At 45.5% G+C, this 16,870-nt stretch overlaps 1 protein-coding gene across 1 annotated transcript; it reads left to right on the top strand.

The window, feature by feature from the left end:
- The first annotated feature begins 204 nt into the window (after positions 1 to 204).
- LOC139257684 (zinc finger protein 436-like) lies at positions 205 to 2,031 on the top strand. Its single transcript, XM_070874577.1, has 2 exons — positions 205 to 227; positions 717 to 2,031. The coding sequence occupies exon 2, from the start codon at positions 1,332 to 1,334 to the stop codon at positions 1,914 to 1,916; it is 585 nt and encodes a 194-aa protein (XP_070730678.1). The 5' UTR covers positions 205 to 227; positions 717 to 1,331; the 3' UTR covers positions 1,917 to 2,031.
- Positions 2,032 to 16,870: the final 14,839 nt, after the last annotated feature.

The raw sequence follows: 16,870 nt of genomic DNA, 5'->3' as shown, positions 1-16,870 counted from the left end.
GTGAATACGTTGAGTATGACTTTGAGTTCAGCCTCTGTATGTGCACAGACGCAGGTTGGGGTGGTCTTGGATCTGGCCTGGAGACGACGAAGGTTGAACAGGTTCCCACTGATTCTGTAGTTCAGTTCTACTCCAGCGGGAGCTTGTTGAGTGTGAGGTGGAGCATGGCAGCGAGGAAGATTGAGAAGAGGGTTGGAGCGTGGATTGGGTCTGTAATGGATCCGTAGGTAAGGATCATCCATCGCCCCTGTGCTCGCTGACCTACATTGGCTCCCGGTTAAGCAACGCCTCGATTTGAAAATTCTCATCCTTGTTTACAAATCATTCCACAGCCTCGCCCCTCCCTATCTCTGTGATCTCCTTTAGTCTCACAACCCCCCGCTCCCCGTGATAACTTCTAATTCTGGCCTTTACCATCCCTGATTATAATCGCTCCACCAGCGATGGCTGTGCCTTGAGCTGCCTGGTCCCAAGCTCGGGAACTCCCTCCCTAAACCTCTCCCTCTCTTACCTCCTTCAAGACGCTCCGTAAAACCTGCCTCTTTGATCAACCTTTTGGTCCCCTGCCTTAATTTATTCTTGTGTGGCGCGGTGCCGAATGTATTTGTCCTGTAACACTCTTACACCGCGCGCTGGGAAGCGCCTTCCCAGAATTGTCTGTCCTTAATTTCTATCCTGTACTTACAGTGATGACTTTTGTAAACTCCTTATTACAGGTTATCAGAAGGGGAGGATTTGCAGATAGGGAACTTGAACCAAACATATTGTCAAGATCAGACAGTCACTCGATGCATCAGGACCTGAATATCATCAGCATTTGGATGTGGAGAAAGAAATGTTTGTCTATTCTGGTTGTGGGAAAAGATTTCAAACATCAGTGTGACTGGAATAGGACTGAAACACACACCCCCGAGTGAGAAATTAAGGACAGACAATTCTAGATTGTATGGAACATTCTTTCCTCTCTTGTTCCCCCAAAGCTGTAAATCCCCATCCCACACACTCTCCGTCCTCCCTGTACTGAAAGCCAAACACATCGCACCATCGCCATCATTTCTTCCTTCTCGCTGTTTTCTTCCTCACCTGAAGTTGCTGACTCTGGCTGAGTTCAGGTCAACACTCTCTGGTTCTCCTCCCCTGAAGGTGCTGACTCTGGCTGGGTGCAGTTCTACACTCACTGGTGCACTGCCTGTGGAAAGAGCTTTAACCAGTTACACAGCCTGAAAAAATATCGCACCATTCACAGCGGGGAGAAACCGTACACGGGTTCTGTGTGTGGACGAGGCTTCAACTGATCGTCCAACCTGAAGAGACACAAGGGCACCCGCACCATGGAGAAACCGTGGGAATGTGGGAAGGGATTCAGATCACTGTCTGAGCTGGAAACTCATCGACGCAGTCACATCAGGGAGAGACCGTTCACCTGCTCAGTGTGTGGGAAGGGATTCACTCAGTTATCCAATCCCATTGAACACCAGCGAGTTCACACTGGGGAGAGGCCGTTCACCTGCTCCGTCTGTGGGAAGGGATTCACTTGTTCATCTCACCTTACTGATCACAAGCGAGTTCACACTGGGGAGAGACTATTCGTCTGCTCTGTGTGTGGGAAAGGATTCATGAAATCATCTCACCAGCTGAGCCACCACCACACTCACACTGATGAAAGGCCATTTACCTGCTCCGTGTGTAGGAAGGGATTCACAAATTCATCCGACCTACTGGCTCACCAGCGTATCCACACTGGGGAGAGGCCATTTACCTGCTCTGAGTGTGGCAAAGGATTCACTTCTTCATCCAACCTCACTGCACACCGAGTTGTTCATACCAATAGGAGACCATTTAAATGTTCCGACTGTGAGAAGAGCTTTAAAAGCAGAAGTGATCTGATGAAACACCAACGTATTCACATGCTGTGAATCATATCGGGACTGAACCGTGTTCATTCTGACAGTTGGGCTTTGTTTCCCCTGTAACTGGGTTGGAGTTTAATTTTCTGGATATCTGACAAATAAATCAGCTTTGATTCCAACACACAGTGTGTCAATTCCTTGATTTCTCCAATATAAGATTGATATCCTTTAACCGACTGTTGCTTTTTTGGAACTTTTCTCCCTCATTTAACAATAACTTGAGCTTATGTAACACTTCAGGATGTCCCAAAGTGCTTTACAGCCAATGAAGTACAACAACATCAAAGTACATTTGAAGTGCATTCACTGTTGCAATATAGGAAGTGCGGCATACAATTTGCTCACAGCAAGCTGCCACGAACAGCAATGTGATACTGGCCAGATAATCTGTTTTAGTGATATTGGTTGAGGGCTGATGGGGCCTCGGTTCAGCGATTCATCTGAAAGATGGCAACACTGACAGTGCAGCAATCCCTCAGTACTGCATTGGAATGTCAGCCTAGATTTTGTGCTCAATTCTTTACAGGTAGACTTGAATCCAGAACCTACTGACTCAGAGACAAAACTGCTACCGCTAAGCCATGACTGACACCCGATCATTACTCATGATTATTTTAGTTTGGTTAGTCTCATGGACAAACTCCAACTCCCCATACCTTCCAGAGTGCCTCTCCTTGCCTTGGTATCCAGGGTATTGGTAACATGTCCATGTACCTGCCCTGGGAGTGTTTGATGGAACAGTGTAGAAGGAGCTTTACTCTGTATCTAACCCGTGCTGTTGCTGTCCTGGGAGTGTTTGATGGGACAATGTGAAAGGGGCTTTACTCTGTATCTAACCCATGCTGTACCTGACTGAAGAGCGCTTAAGGCAGACACTAGGTGTTCAGAATGACCCATTCCCCGATGCTGATATCCATCACCTCGATGAGAACATCATTTAACACAAGGATAAGAGAAACCCATCAGTTCCTCCCCTGGACACAGATCTGGAGGGACAGTGAGTGTCCCAAACATTGTTGTACAGTGTGCTCGATAGTTCCTCCCTGGGTCTGAGCCTTTTGGTGATGATTTGAATTTGATGCCCTCGAGTTACTGACTCACCGACTAGTGGAAATAGTTTTTCCTCGTTTACCTGATCAAATTTTGAATACCTCCCTCAGATCTCCAATTACCCTTTGTTATAATGAAAAGAGCCCCAGTTTCTCCAATCTCCCCTGGATAACTAAAGCCTCTCTTCCCTGGTATCATCTCAGTGAATCGCACTGCACCCTCTCCAAGGTGTTGCGCCAAATTTGCTAGATGTTCAAAAGATCAAACAAAGAGGTTTGCAATTTTCCTTTTAGGGTTCCCACAGTAAGTTTAACCTGAACAAAAGACTATAACACTAGATTCACAAGCCAACTTATCTTTAATAAATGCTTTAACAAACACTGCTCATTAGTCACTACAGAATATAGGACTCACAACCTATATAGAAATTACCCGATTCGGTCCGAGGTGATCAGTCTCCATCTGACTTCAGCTTAGGGATTCTACCCGAGGTTCCTGCTCCTGCTGTCGAGTGTTATTCCGAGGTTCTCGCTAACTTCCTTCAAAACCTTGTGTCTAGTCATAGCCTTTCTTCTCTCAGCTAAACACGTGTCGGTTTCGATAGATTCTGCTGACATTTCATCTTTGTACATATACATCCTTCTGTTATTGTAACCCTGTCTTGCCTCCAAGAATTATTACCAAACTGGTGTCTTTGTTACTGTGTATGTCCCATATCTTGATCAGTTAGGTCTTTTCATCTCTTCCCACACCCCCTGCTGTTTCTTACAGTGTGTTTCTGCTAAGGTAACTTCCCTCTGCCATTTGGCCTACATCTATTATTCCTGCAACTGACCTTCTGTTCGTTCACTAGCATTTATAGGGACCCTGTGTACTGACATTACTTATTCACACACACTCTCTTACACTCCTTTGAATTTGGCTTTACTATTTGGCAGCTTTTATCCTCATCTCCTTTGAAGTGGCTGTTGTTTTCAGTTCAAGAGAAGCTGAGTCTACTGGTTTAACCCTCAAGCATGAGTTAAATTCTTATTAATCGTGAATTCTTTCTGATATTTCCACAAGGGCCTCGACATTCTTCCTGGTGTAAGATCCCTAAAACCTGACAATATTCGAACTGCAGCCTAACCAATGATTTGTACAGGTTTATATGACCTCTGCCCTTTTGTAATCCACACCCCTATTTATAACACCTAGGATCCCATGTGCTTCTTTAACCATTTTATCAACATAAAATGGTTAAAATACATTGACTTTGACTTATGTGTGCATCATGGGAAAGAGAAGTTTAGTCTGAGTTAGAAACTCAAACAATCGATTCACTGCAGACAGGTCGCCATGGCAACACTGATAAGATATTCCATTCACTGAACCCACTGTTGGAATCTGTAATCAGATTAGGGGAAAGAACAGGGTTTGTCTGTTAATGTAACAATGTAAGCTCAAACCAGAGTGAGTAACACAATAGATTAGATTATAATGTGTGATGTTTATACCTAGAATTGTGAAACTATAAGAAATAACAACTAACAGCAGGCAGGGGAGTTTAGTGATAATGAGAAAATTACTGAAGAAAAGTAACTGCTGGGAACTAGGGAAAGTGTCCTTGTAAATCACAGATTAGAGAAGTTCCAGCTGTCTTTTCCCAGCTTCCTGCCCAAACCCAGCAGAGAAGACAAAGAAGAGTCTGGTGTCAGAGATGATCACTGCAGGGTATAAAAGTGAGGGGAGACTGATGTAAGGGGGCAGTCTGGACTGGAGACACCGGAGATCAACCTCAGGGTGACCGAGGTTCCATCCAGCGGGCTGACCTAATGTCAGTTACTGTGGACATGCGGAACTTGCATGTTTACTCCGATATGGCAGAGCACAGAAAATCTGGCCAAATTATATTTAAAAGATTAAAGTTGCTAATAATAATCATTGAATATATTTAAGGTGGAGATAGACAGAGTTTTGAAAGATAAGGGAGTGAAGGGTTATGGGGAGCGGGCGAGAAAGTGGAGTTGAGGCCAGGATCAGATCAGCCATGATCTTATTGAATGGCAGAGCAGGCTCGAGGAGCCAGATGCCCTATTCCTTCTCCTATTTCTTATGTTTGTATGTTCTAAATCTAGACTCTCGATCCTCAATAAGACAAGGAATTAGTTAGAATCTTACAACCCTAAATCTCTCTGCTCCTCTACTCCATTCAAAGTTTTACCATTTAATGTACATTTCCTCCCTTTTTCTTCCTCGCAACATCTATCACAGCAAATTTCTCTGCATAAATCTCATTTCACATCTACCTGCCCCAATTACTAACCGGTGTATTGACAATGAAGGCACTTAAAGTCCTCTTCATAGTTGGCCATGGGCCCTTTTTGATGTTCCGTGGAGATTTTGATCGTGTACCCCATATACCCAAGCCCAGATCATTTCTCTACATTGAGCAGAGCATTGGTCCCCACACTTACCCTGGGAACACCACTGTTTACATCCCTCCAGTCTGAAGAACATCCATTAACCACTACTCTCTGTTTTCTGCTCTTTACCCAAATTCCTATCCACACTGCCCCACTCCCTTTAATACTGTGAGCCTTAATCTGATAAACAAGCCTCCTGTTCGGCACCTTATCAAACACCTTTTGACAATCCATCGACACAACATCCACTGTATTTCCTTTCTCACTGCACTGTGTTATTTCCTGAATCCCTGCTGTCTGTCCTGAATCAATCTATTTCACAAACAAATGCTGCAATATTTGCTCCAGCTCACAGGGTTCCATCTGTTTAAAGCCACAACAGAAAGATCCAGTTTCCTCCTGGAGTTTGAGAGAAATCAGCTTCAACAATGGGGCAGAGTTTCATCCAATGAGGGAGATCTGGGCTCAGCACTGCCCACTGGGTGTCACAAGCCCCGCCCCTCACATGCTCTGATTGGTTCGACCTACTGGCTCACCACCTATTTTCTATGTTTCTATGTTTCTATGTCTGTAAATGGAGGAGAAATGGGGACTGGTCAGGGAGTGTCTGTAAATGGAGAAATGGGGACTGGTCAAGGAGCATCTGTAAATGGAGGAGAAATGGGGACTGGTCAGGGAGAGTCTGTAAATTAAGGCAAAATTACTATTTTAGTTAACAAATGACCAGTGATTTTAATGGGACTCTTCCCGTGTCCCAGCTCCTGTAAGTACTGGCTGTAATGGTGCCAAACTCTCAGGAGGCTCCACACCACTGGCTGATCGTGTGTCAGTGATCTCCCATTAGATTAATGTGCTTCTGCTGGGTGTATGTTTAATAAAGTGCCCAAAGCATTTCACAAAAGGTGGGGAACCAGTGAGTGTAGAACTGAACCCAGCCAGAGTCAGCACCTTCAGGGGAGGGAGAGGGAGGGGAACCAGTGAGTGTAGAACTGAACCCAGCCAGAGTCAGCACCTTCAGGGGAGGGAGAGGGAGGGGAACCAGTGAGTGTAGAACTGAACCCAGCCAAAGTCAGCACCTTCAGGGGAGGAGAGGGAGGGGAACCAGTGAGTATAGAACTGAACCCAACCAGAGTCAGCACCTTCAGGGGAGTAGAGGAATGGGGAACCAGTGAGTGTAGAACTGAACCCAGACAGTGTCAGCACCTTCAGAGGAGGAGAGAAGTCGACCAAAAGGGAAAATGTTGGAGATGGTGCAATGGATTTAGACTTAAGCACAGGGAGGAGGGAGAGCGTGGAACAGAGATTTACAGATTTGGGGGAAACAAGAGAGGAAAGAATGTTCCATTGAAACTAGAATTGCCTCTTCTGAATTTTCATCCTGTACTTACAGTGATGATTTTTAAAAACTCCTTTTACAGTGTATTAGAAGGGGAGGATTTGCAGACAGGAAACTCAAACCAAACATATAGTCAAGATCTGACAGAGTCACTCACTTCATCACCACCTGAATATCATTGGCCTTTGAATGTGGAAGGAGAAATGTTTGTCTGTTCTGTCAGTGGGAACAGATTTCAAACATCACTGTGACTGGAAAAGGATCGAGACACAAACCCGAGTGAGAGTGTTCCAGTGCACTGACTGTGGAAAGAGCTTTAACCAGTTACACAGCCTGAAAAAACATTGCACCATTCACAGTGGGGAGAAACCGTACACGTGTTCTGTCTGTAGACGAGGCTTCAAATGATCATCCAAATTGGAGAGACACAAGGACACCCGCACCACGGAGAAACCGTGGGAATGTGTGGACTGTGGGAAGGAATTTAGTTACCCGTCTGAGCTGGAAACTCATCGCTACAGGCACACTGGGGAGAGGTTGTTCACCTGTTCCATGTGTGGGAAGGGAGTCACTAATTCATCACACCTTCTGAAACACCAATAGGTTCACACTGATGAGAGATCTTTTAAATAATCCGATGGTGCGAACTGCTTTAAAAGCACTGTGGATCTGATTCAACACCAGCGAGTTCACACTGACGAGAAACAGTTCAGTTGCTCTCACTGTGGGAAGAGGTTCAGGCATCACCCTCATTGCACAACAATGCACTCACACTGGGGGAGGCCATTTATCTGCCCCATGTGTGGGAAGGGATTTGCTTGCTTATCCACGCTGCTGACACACCAGTGAGTTCACACTGGAGAGAGGCCGTTCACCTGCTCTGTGTGCGGAAATCGATTTGCGTGCTCATCCACGCTGCAGAATAAGGGGTCAGACATTTAGGACAGAGAAGAGGAGACATTTTCTTATTCAGAGGGTGGTGAATCTTTGGAAATCTCTACTCCAGAGAGCTGTAGGTGCTCTGCCGTTGAGTAGATTCAAGACAGATGATGATCATTTTTGGGGAACTAAGGGAATTAAGAGCTATGGGGATAGTAAAGGAAGATGGAGTTTAGGTAGAAAATCAGCCATTATCTTCTTGAATGGCGGAGCAGATCCGAAGGGCCAAATGACTTACTCTGGCTCCTATCTGTTATGTTCTTATGTACCCTGCGTGGAGAGCCTTCCATTGGGGACCCCCGCCTCCGCACGACAGCAAGATGACCCACCATTGCGATTGAGACTGGGCAATGAACAAAATTCATCAATCAATGTCACAGAGACCTGAGTGCCCGGGTTCTTAGTCCTGGAGCCAAGTACGCTGGCCGCCACTTTTCCATCACTAACTCGCAACTTACGCCCGGCCCAATCTGGCTCAGTCACTAAATGCTTTCTAACTGTAATTCTAACTCTGATGGAAAGCTATGAGGCCGCATTGTATTGTACGACCTATCGGAGAGGCTTTTAATGGCTTTAATAAACTGGCAATAAGATTATTTTAAAAACTGGAAAGTGGTGAAAAATGCCACCAGCGCTGCCTCAAAACTCAGAGAAATCCACTTCATCAATGCCCCTGCCACAGGACTCAATCTCCACCCCCTCTCACCACTAGTGCACTGTGTCTGCAGTATGTACGGTCTTACAAAATGATCATGGTCAGGTCGTGTGGAGTCAAAGGTCAGGTAACAGAATGGATGGAAATATGGCAACAAACTACCCTCAACTCCAACAAATGATTTCCATTTTGCAAGCATTTTTTCATCCACTCTGCTGCCTGGCCCTTCACTCCACGCGGCCTGACTTTGATCATCTTGTAGATCTTACATATTGTTGTGGATAGCAAGCTGGTTACAAAACAGGAAAGAGAGAGTAGGGGTTAAGAGTAGCTATTCAGACTGGCAAAAGGTGGGAAGTGGTGTTCCACAGGAATCAGTGCTGGGACCACTGTTCTGGCAATAGGTGGGAAGTGGTGTTCCACAGGGATCAGTGCTGGGACCACTGTTCTGGCAATAGGTGGGAGGTGGTGTTCCACAGGGATCGGTGCTGGGACCACTGTTCTAGTAATAGGTGGGAGGTGGTGTTCCACAGGGATCGGTGCTGGGACCACTGTTCTGGCAATAAGTGGGAGGTGGTGTACCACAGGGATCGGTGCTGGGACCACTGTTCTAACAATAGGTGGGCAGTGGTGTACCACAGGGATCGGTGCTGGGGCCACTGTTCACCATTTACATAAAAGATTTCGACTCAGGAATCAGAAGTACAATTTCCAAATTTTTAGATGACACAAATTGGGAGATAGAGTTAATACTGAGGAAGACTGTGACAAAATGCAAGACGTTAATAAGTTTGCAGAATGCGTGTGTAATTGGCAAATGAATTTCAGTATAGATCAGTGTGAGGTGGTGTGCTTTGGTAGGAAGAATAAGGAGGCCACATTCTATTTGGGAAATAAGAGTCTAAATGGGGCCGAGGACCAAAGGGATCGAAGTGTACAGATACTTAAATCACTAAAAGTAGTGACGCGAGTTAATAAGACCATGAAAAAAGTAAACAAAGCACTGGGGTTCATTTCTAAAGATGACTTCTGTTCTGTGCCCAGGAGCTCTGAACCATGGAAGAGACGGCTGGGACACATTTCTTACACAGCTCAATATTAACCTGCACGGCGACTTTGCTGTCAGTGCAGAGAGATGAGAAAGACTAAAATGCCGTTTGCCCCTCTCAGTGTGGCCCTGAAGGACTGTGTCCAGGTTGAAGTTCTGTTCACCTCCCTGTACGATCCTACCCCCAGATTGTCCTCTCTGAGCTCACCAGGTGATGCTAAACACTCAGGTGGGAAAGACAAAAATCCACAGCAATGTGTTAAAAGCAAAGTTGATTTATTTCCCATTCATCCAGAATATTAAATTCCAGTCCAGTTATAGGAGTTAACATCAGCAGAAACAAACCCCAACTGTCAGAATGAACATGGTTCAATCCTGGGTGTGATTAACAGCAGCAATAACAGCAGAATTCAATCCCAGCAGTCACTTGTGAAGTCGCTGGTGTGTCAGCAGGATTGAAGACTGAGTGAATCCCTTCCCACACTCGGAGCAAGTGAATGGCCTCTCCCCAGTGTGAACTCGCTGGTGTCTCAGCTGGCTGGATGGCTGAAGCCTCGTCCACAAAAAGAACACGTGTACAATTTCTCCCCACTGTCAATGGTGCTTTTTGTTTCCATATTGAAAGGCCGATGATATTCAGGTCCCGATGAATCAAGTGACTCTGTCAGACCATGATGTGGTGTGCAATTTGAGTTTCCCATCTGCAAATCCTCCCCTTCTAATACACTGTAAAATTAATTTAAACCAGGAAAAAGGGAGTGTGAGAGAGAACCCAAGAGACAGGTTAATTTGAACTTGATGAATCTGTTAATTTGTGGGGCCAGCATTACAACAAAGTGACCACGGATTGTCGTAAAGACCCAACTGTTCACTAATGTCTGACTCTGGCTGGGTTCAGTTCTACACTCACTGGTTCCACACCCTCTCCTCCCCTGAAGGTGCTGACTCTGGCTGGGTTCAGTTCTACACTCACTGGTTCCCCTCCCTCTCCTCCCCTGAAGGTGCTGACTCTGGCTGGGTTCAGTTCTACACTCACTGGTTCCCCTCCCTCTCCTCCCCTGAAGGTGCTGACTCTGGCTGGGTTCAGTTCTACACTCACTGGTTCCTCTCCCTCTCCTCCCCTGAAGGTGCTGACATAGAAACATAGAAAATAGGTGCAGGAGTAGGCCATTCAGCCCTTCGAGCCTGCACCACCATGCAATAAGATCATGCTGATCATCACCTCAGTACCCCTTTCCTGCTTTCTCTCCAGACCCCTTGATCCCTTTAGCCATAAGGGCCATATCTAACTCCCTCTTGAATATATCCAATGAACTGACATCAAAAACTCTCTGCGGTAGAGAATTCCACAAGTTAATAACTTTCTGAGTGAAGAAGTTTCTCTTCATCTCGGTCCTAAATGGCTTACCCCTTATCCTCAGACTGTGTCCCCTGGTTCTGGACTTCCCCCACATCGGGAACATTCTTCCTGCATCTAACCTGTCCAGTCCCGTCAGAATTTTATATGTTTCTATGAGATCCCCTCTTATCCTTCTAAACTCCAGTGCATACAGGCCCAGTCGATCCAGTCTCTCCTCATATGTCAGTTCCGTCATCCCGGGAATGAGTCTGGTGAACCTTGGCTGCACTCCCTCAATAGCAAGAACGTCCTTCCTCAGATTAGGAGACCGAAACTGAACACAATATTCCAGGTGAGGTCTCACCAAGGCCCTGTACAACTGCAGTAAGACCTCCCTGGTCCTATGCTCAAATCCTCTCGCTATGAAAGCGAACATGTCATTTGCCTTCTTCACCGCCTGCTGTACCTGTATGCCAACTTTCAATGACTGAAGTACCATGACATCCAGGTCTCGTTGCACCTCCCCCTTTCCTAATCTGTCACCATTCAGATAATATTCCACCTCCCTGTTTTTGCCACCAAAGTGGATAACCTCACATTTATCCACATTATACTGCATCTGCCATTCATTTGCCCACTCACCTAACCTGTCCAAGTCACCCTGCAGCCTCTTAGCATCCTCCTCACAGCTCACACTACCACCCAGCTGAATGTCATCTGCAAACTTGGAGATATTACACTCAATTCCTTCGTCAAAATCATTAATGTATATTGTAAATAGCTGGGGGCCCAACACTGAACCTTGCGGTACCCCATTAGTCACTGCCTGCCATGCTGAAAAGGACCCGATTATTCCTACTCTTTGCTTCCTGTCTGCCAACCAGTTCTCTATCCACGTCAGTACATTACCCCCAATATTATGTGCTTTAATTTTGCACACTAATTTCTTGTGTGGGACCTTGTCAAAAGCCTTTTGAAAGTCCAAATACACCACATCCACTAGTTCTCCCTTGTCCACTCTACTAGTTACTTCCTCAAAAAATTTTAGAAGATTTGTCAAGCATGATTTCCCTTTCATATATCTGTGCTGACTTGGACCGATCCTGTCACTGCTTTCCAAATGCACTGCTATTACATCTTTAATAATTGATTCCAACATTTTCCCCACTACCGCTGTCTGTGATCTTTCCCCTTAATTCAAGGACTCTCATCCGAAATTAGTTTACAATAAAATTTTGAACCATTACTTCAATCCTAAATTGATGTTTGGGACAAAATCTACAATTCACTGTCTGAAAGGTTCCACTGATTAACATCTCCAATTAGAAAGTGCTGATTAATCATCGTTGGCAATTCTTACTGACTTGCACATTACACACTGACACCTCCATTATCCACCAGAAAGAAGGGGAATGGGAATTGGTGGAGAATGTTGCCCCTCCGGCTGGTACAGCAATCCTCTCGGCACGGGAATGGAGACAAGCCCAGTCAGAAAAATGGTCTGAGTTTAATCTTTCTGGGCTTGTGGGGTTGGTTTATATCAGACAGGAGGAGATTGGTGTCAGTGACTGTGATTGGTTTGTATCAGACAGGAGGAGATTGGTGTCAGTGACTGTGATTGGTTTGTATCAGACAGGAGGAGATTGGTGTCAGTGACTGTGATTGGTTTGTATCAGACAGGAGGAGATTGGTGTCAGTGACTGTGATTGGTTTGTATCAGACAGGAGGAGATTGGTGTCAGTGACTGTGATTGGTTTGTATCAGACAGGAGGAGATTAGTGTCAGTGACTGTGATTGGTTTGTATCAGACAGGAGGAGATTGGTGTCAGTGACTGTGATTGGTTTGTATCAGACAGGAGGAGATTGGTGTCAGTGACTGTGATTGGTTTGTATCAGACAGGAGGAGATTGGTGTCAGTGACTGTGATTGGTTTGTATCAGACAGGAGGAGATTGGTGTCAGTGACTGTGATTGGTTTGTATCAGACAGGAGGAGATTGGTGTCAGTGACTGTGATTGGTTTGTATCAGACAGGAGGAGATTGGTGTCAGTGACTGTGATTGGTTTGTATCAGACAGGAGGAGATTAGTGTCAGTGACTGTGATTGGTTTGTATCAGACAGGAGGAGATTGGTGTCAGTGACTGTGATTGGTTTGTATCAGACAGGAGGAGATTGGTGTCAGTGACTGTGGGGTTGGTTAATATTGGATTCACGATGTCTCCAGGACTGACAACTCCTTACTGAGCTGCTCTTCTCTTCAACTGTATCCTTGGTCATCCATTGCCATCCTTTGCCCTTTCTTCCCCCAATCTCCTTTCTCCCATTGCTTAAGATACCCTGGCTCTGATGGTGAAGGCATTTCAGCCCAAACTACAGGTTTAAAGCTGTCCCTGCTGAGTGCGCCGCCGATCCCCCGACCCAGCGTGTCTCTGTTCTCACTGAGCTCGTTCACCTGCTGGAACTCTGCTGAAACTTGATTCTATTACCTGGATTCCTCGCCAACAGGGCGACGCTGTTCTACTGACCACACTGTGTGACTCAGCGGCTGTGTCTCTGCTCTGCTATTGAGTCGCTTCAATGTCTTCAGCTGCTGAATTCATTTCACACATCGGTTTCCGATCTCCTGGACTTCAGCGGACATTTAGATTACATGTCTGCAATGGACTACATTGGATTACACTGTAAGATTTATCTGCTTCGTCTCTTTCTCTGCTGCTAAGAAAAAGTTTAAAAATATTGAAACTGCGGCTGTCTATCTGCTGAACTGGTTCCAGTGGTTTTTCAGCGTTGTTGGCCTATAGCTAACACCTGCTGTTTCACTTGCTGTCCAGTGACTCGTTCTACCGGTTTCCAGCTTTGCTGCTCGCTGGCTTGTGGTTTTACTTTTTCTCCGTCACTTTAATCTATGGTGACCTGCAACTTGCGTCTATTTCGCCATCAGCTTCCTTTACCGCCACCGACTCTCATTCCTACGGCAACAACCTCCATCCACGAACTCTCTGTCTTTCAAATAGCCTCTGGACTTCACTCGCCTACTACACCTGTCTCCATGCCGGCCCCATCCTGCTTCCATCAGCTTTGTCCCTCCATGGGACCTCGGACTTTGACCCTGGTCTCCCCACTATTGTCTCCAACCTGCTGTCAGGAATTATGTATCCCATTAATTATCACATGTAACCAGGCCGATGTAACCTGAGCTTTCCCCCCTGTGTCCATTCACGTGCGCACTTTGGCTACTGCTCGGGCCCGGATCATTCAATACTTTTCCACTTTTCCCCCTTTTCCTTTTCTCTCTATCTCTGCCTGACTGCTCTCTCCTATCGTCGCACCTTCTTTCATCTCCTCTCTCTCGGATAATCTGCCCTCCCAAATTCCTACCCCAATCCTTCATTACTCTTCAACCTTCCTACTCACCTGCCGCTGTTGCAGGCTTCACTCCCTCCTAGACAAGCCTGCAGCTTCTCTCTGTGCCTCTCTTGTCATCCTCCGAAGGGCCCATCAAGGCACTCGTTGCTGCCTCCTCAGGAGCAGCAACCTGCACAGTCCCATCCTACCCTCTCGCCGACATTCTCACCAGCGGGCCTACTGGGGGCTAATCGTGCCAATCTCCTCCCCGTCCATCTCCCCCCTTCCCACGCTCCCCCCAGCACAGACCCTGTGGGGCAGCCATTGCTGATCCTCTCCGCATCTCCGTCCAGAACGTCCGTTCGCTTGCAAACATGGTGGAGGGCCATGTTAACCACAGTGGAGGGGAATCCATTGTTGAGGAAAAGGAAGGCACTAGTGTGAAAGGTAGCTTCATCAGAGCATATTGTAATGTGAGATGTTTATACCTATAATTGTGAAACTATAAGAAATAACACAATTAACAGTTGGCTGGGTAGTTTAAGGATAATGAGAAAATTACTGAAGAAAAGTAATTGCTGGGAACCAGGGAAAGTGTCCTTGTAAATCGCAGATTAGAGAAGTTCCAACTGTCTTTTCCCAGCTTCCTGCCAAAATTCAGCAGAGAAGACAAAGAGTCAGGTGCCAGAGATGGATCACTGCAGGGTATAAAAGTGAGGGGAGACTGATGTAAGGGGGCAGTTGGACTGGAGACATCGGAGATCAAGCTTAGGGCACCCGAGGTTCCATCCAGTGGGATGGTCCCGTGTCATTTACTGTGGACAGACGGGACTTGCATGTTTGCTCTGATTGATGAATCAATATAAGGTACGGTAGAAGACAGATAATCTGCTCATCTTATATTTCTTAATAAGATATTAAAACTTCTGACACTAGACTCTTGAAATTGCCAATAAATAAGGCAAGATATTTGCTAGAATCTCACCCCTCTTTCTTATTCTACTCCTCTTCTCTTTTAAAATTTTTACCATTTAATGAATATTTCCTATATTTTTCTTCCTCCCAAATTGTATCCTCTATGTTAAATTTCATTTGACATCACCTGTCCCATTTAATAACCAGTGTATTCACACTGAACTCACTTACAGTCCTTTCACAGTTGGCCATGGTCCCTTTTTGGGATAATCTGGAGAACTTGATCTTGTGCCCCATATACCCAAGCTCAGATCATTTCTCTATATTGAAAAGAGCACTGGTCCCAACACTGGCCCTGGGAGACATCACTGTATACATCCCTCCAGTCTGAAGAACCTCCATTAAATCGGATCCAAAAATGGTTAAATAATACAGAATATAAAGGATTTCAAATCTTATGCAAGACAATTCGATAAAGGGGTGGTTCAAATGAACTTCAGTTCAGTGTAATGTGAAACACTCTAGTTGAGTCAGTGACAACCACAGCCATGTACTCAAACGGAACAAGCTTTGGGTTAGATGCGGTCGAAGGTGAACTTGAGAAAAACTGAAATAATCTAGAGTAAGAAAAGACCCAAAATGGAACAGTCAGTAACATACAATCAATAAGTCTCCTCTGATCATGGATAAATCAAATATTTGACAGACTGTGTTTGAAACAAAGCTGATTTATTCAATATTTATGCAGAATATTAATCTGCGATTCTGGTATGGGGTAAGATCAGCAGAAAATGGAATGTTGGCCTTTATTGCAAAGGGGACAGTGTATAAAAGCAGAGAAGTCCTGCTGCAACTGAACAGGGTATTGGTGAGGCCACACCTGGAGTACTGCATACAGTTTTAGTCTCCGTATTTAAGGAAGGATATATTTGCATTGGTGGCTGTTCAGAAAAGGTTCACGATATTGATTCCAGAGATGAGCGGGTTGACTTATGAGGATAGGGTGAGTAGATTGGACCTATACACATTGGAGTTCAGAAGAATAAGAGGTGATCTTATTGAAACTTATAAGATACTGAGGTGGATCGATAAGGTGGATGCAGAGAGGATATTTCCACTCATAGAGGAAATTAAAACTAGGGGACATAGTCTTAGACTAAGGGGCCACCCATTTAAAACGGAAATGGGGAGAAATGTCTTCTCTCAGAGGATTGTAAATCTATGAAAATATCTGCCCCAGAGAGCTGTGGAGGCTGGGTCATTGAATATATTTAAGAACATAAGAACATAAGAATTAGGAACAGGAGTAGGCCATCTAGCCCCTCGAGCCTACTCCGCCATTCAATAAGATCATGGCTGATCTGGCCTCAGCTCCACTTACCCGCCCGCTCCCCATAACCCTTAATTCCCTTATTGGTTAAAAATCTATCTATCTGTGATTTGAATACATTCAATGAGCTAGCCTCAACTGATTCCTTGGGCAGAGAATTCCACAGATTCACAACCCTCTGGGAGAAGAAAGTCCTTCTCAACTCAGTTTTAAATTGGCTCCCCCGTATTTTGAGGCTGTGCCCCCTAGTTCTAGTCTCCCCGACCAGTGGAAACAACCTCCCTGCCTCTATCTTGTCTATCCCTTTCATTATTTTAAATGTTTCTATTAGATCACCCATCATCCTTCTGAACTCCAACGAGTAAAAACCCAGTCTACTCAATCTATCATCATAAGGTAACCCCCTCATCTCCAGAATCAGCCAAGTGAATCGTCTCTGTACCCCCTCCAAAGCTAGTATATCCTTCCTTAAGTAAGGTGACCAAAACTGCACGCAGTACTCCAGGTGCGGCCTCACCAATACCCTGTACAGCTGCAGCAGGACCTCCCTGCTTTTGTCCTCCATCCCTCTCGCAATGAAGGCCAAAATTACATTTGCC

The sequence above is a fragment of the Pristiophorus japonicus genome, unplaced genomic scaffold (assembly GCF_044704955.1).
Source record: "Pristiophorus japonicus isolate sPriJap1 unplaced genomic scaffold, sPriJap1.hap1 HAP1_SCAFFOLD_894, whole genome shotgun sequence".
In the NCBI taxonomy this organism is placed as follows: Eukaryota; Metazoa; Chordata; class Chondrichthyes; family Pristiophoridae; genus Pristiophorus; species Pristiophorus japonicus.
The sequence above is the reverse complement of the archived record's forward strand: the minus strand, read 5'-3'. Positions and strand labels throughout refer to the sequence as shown.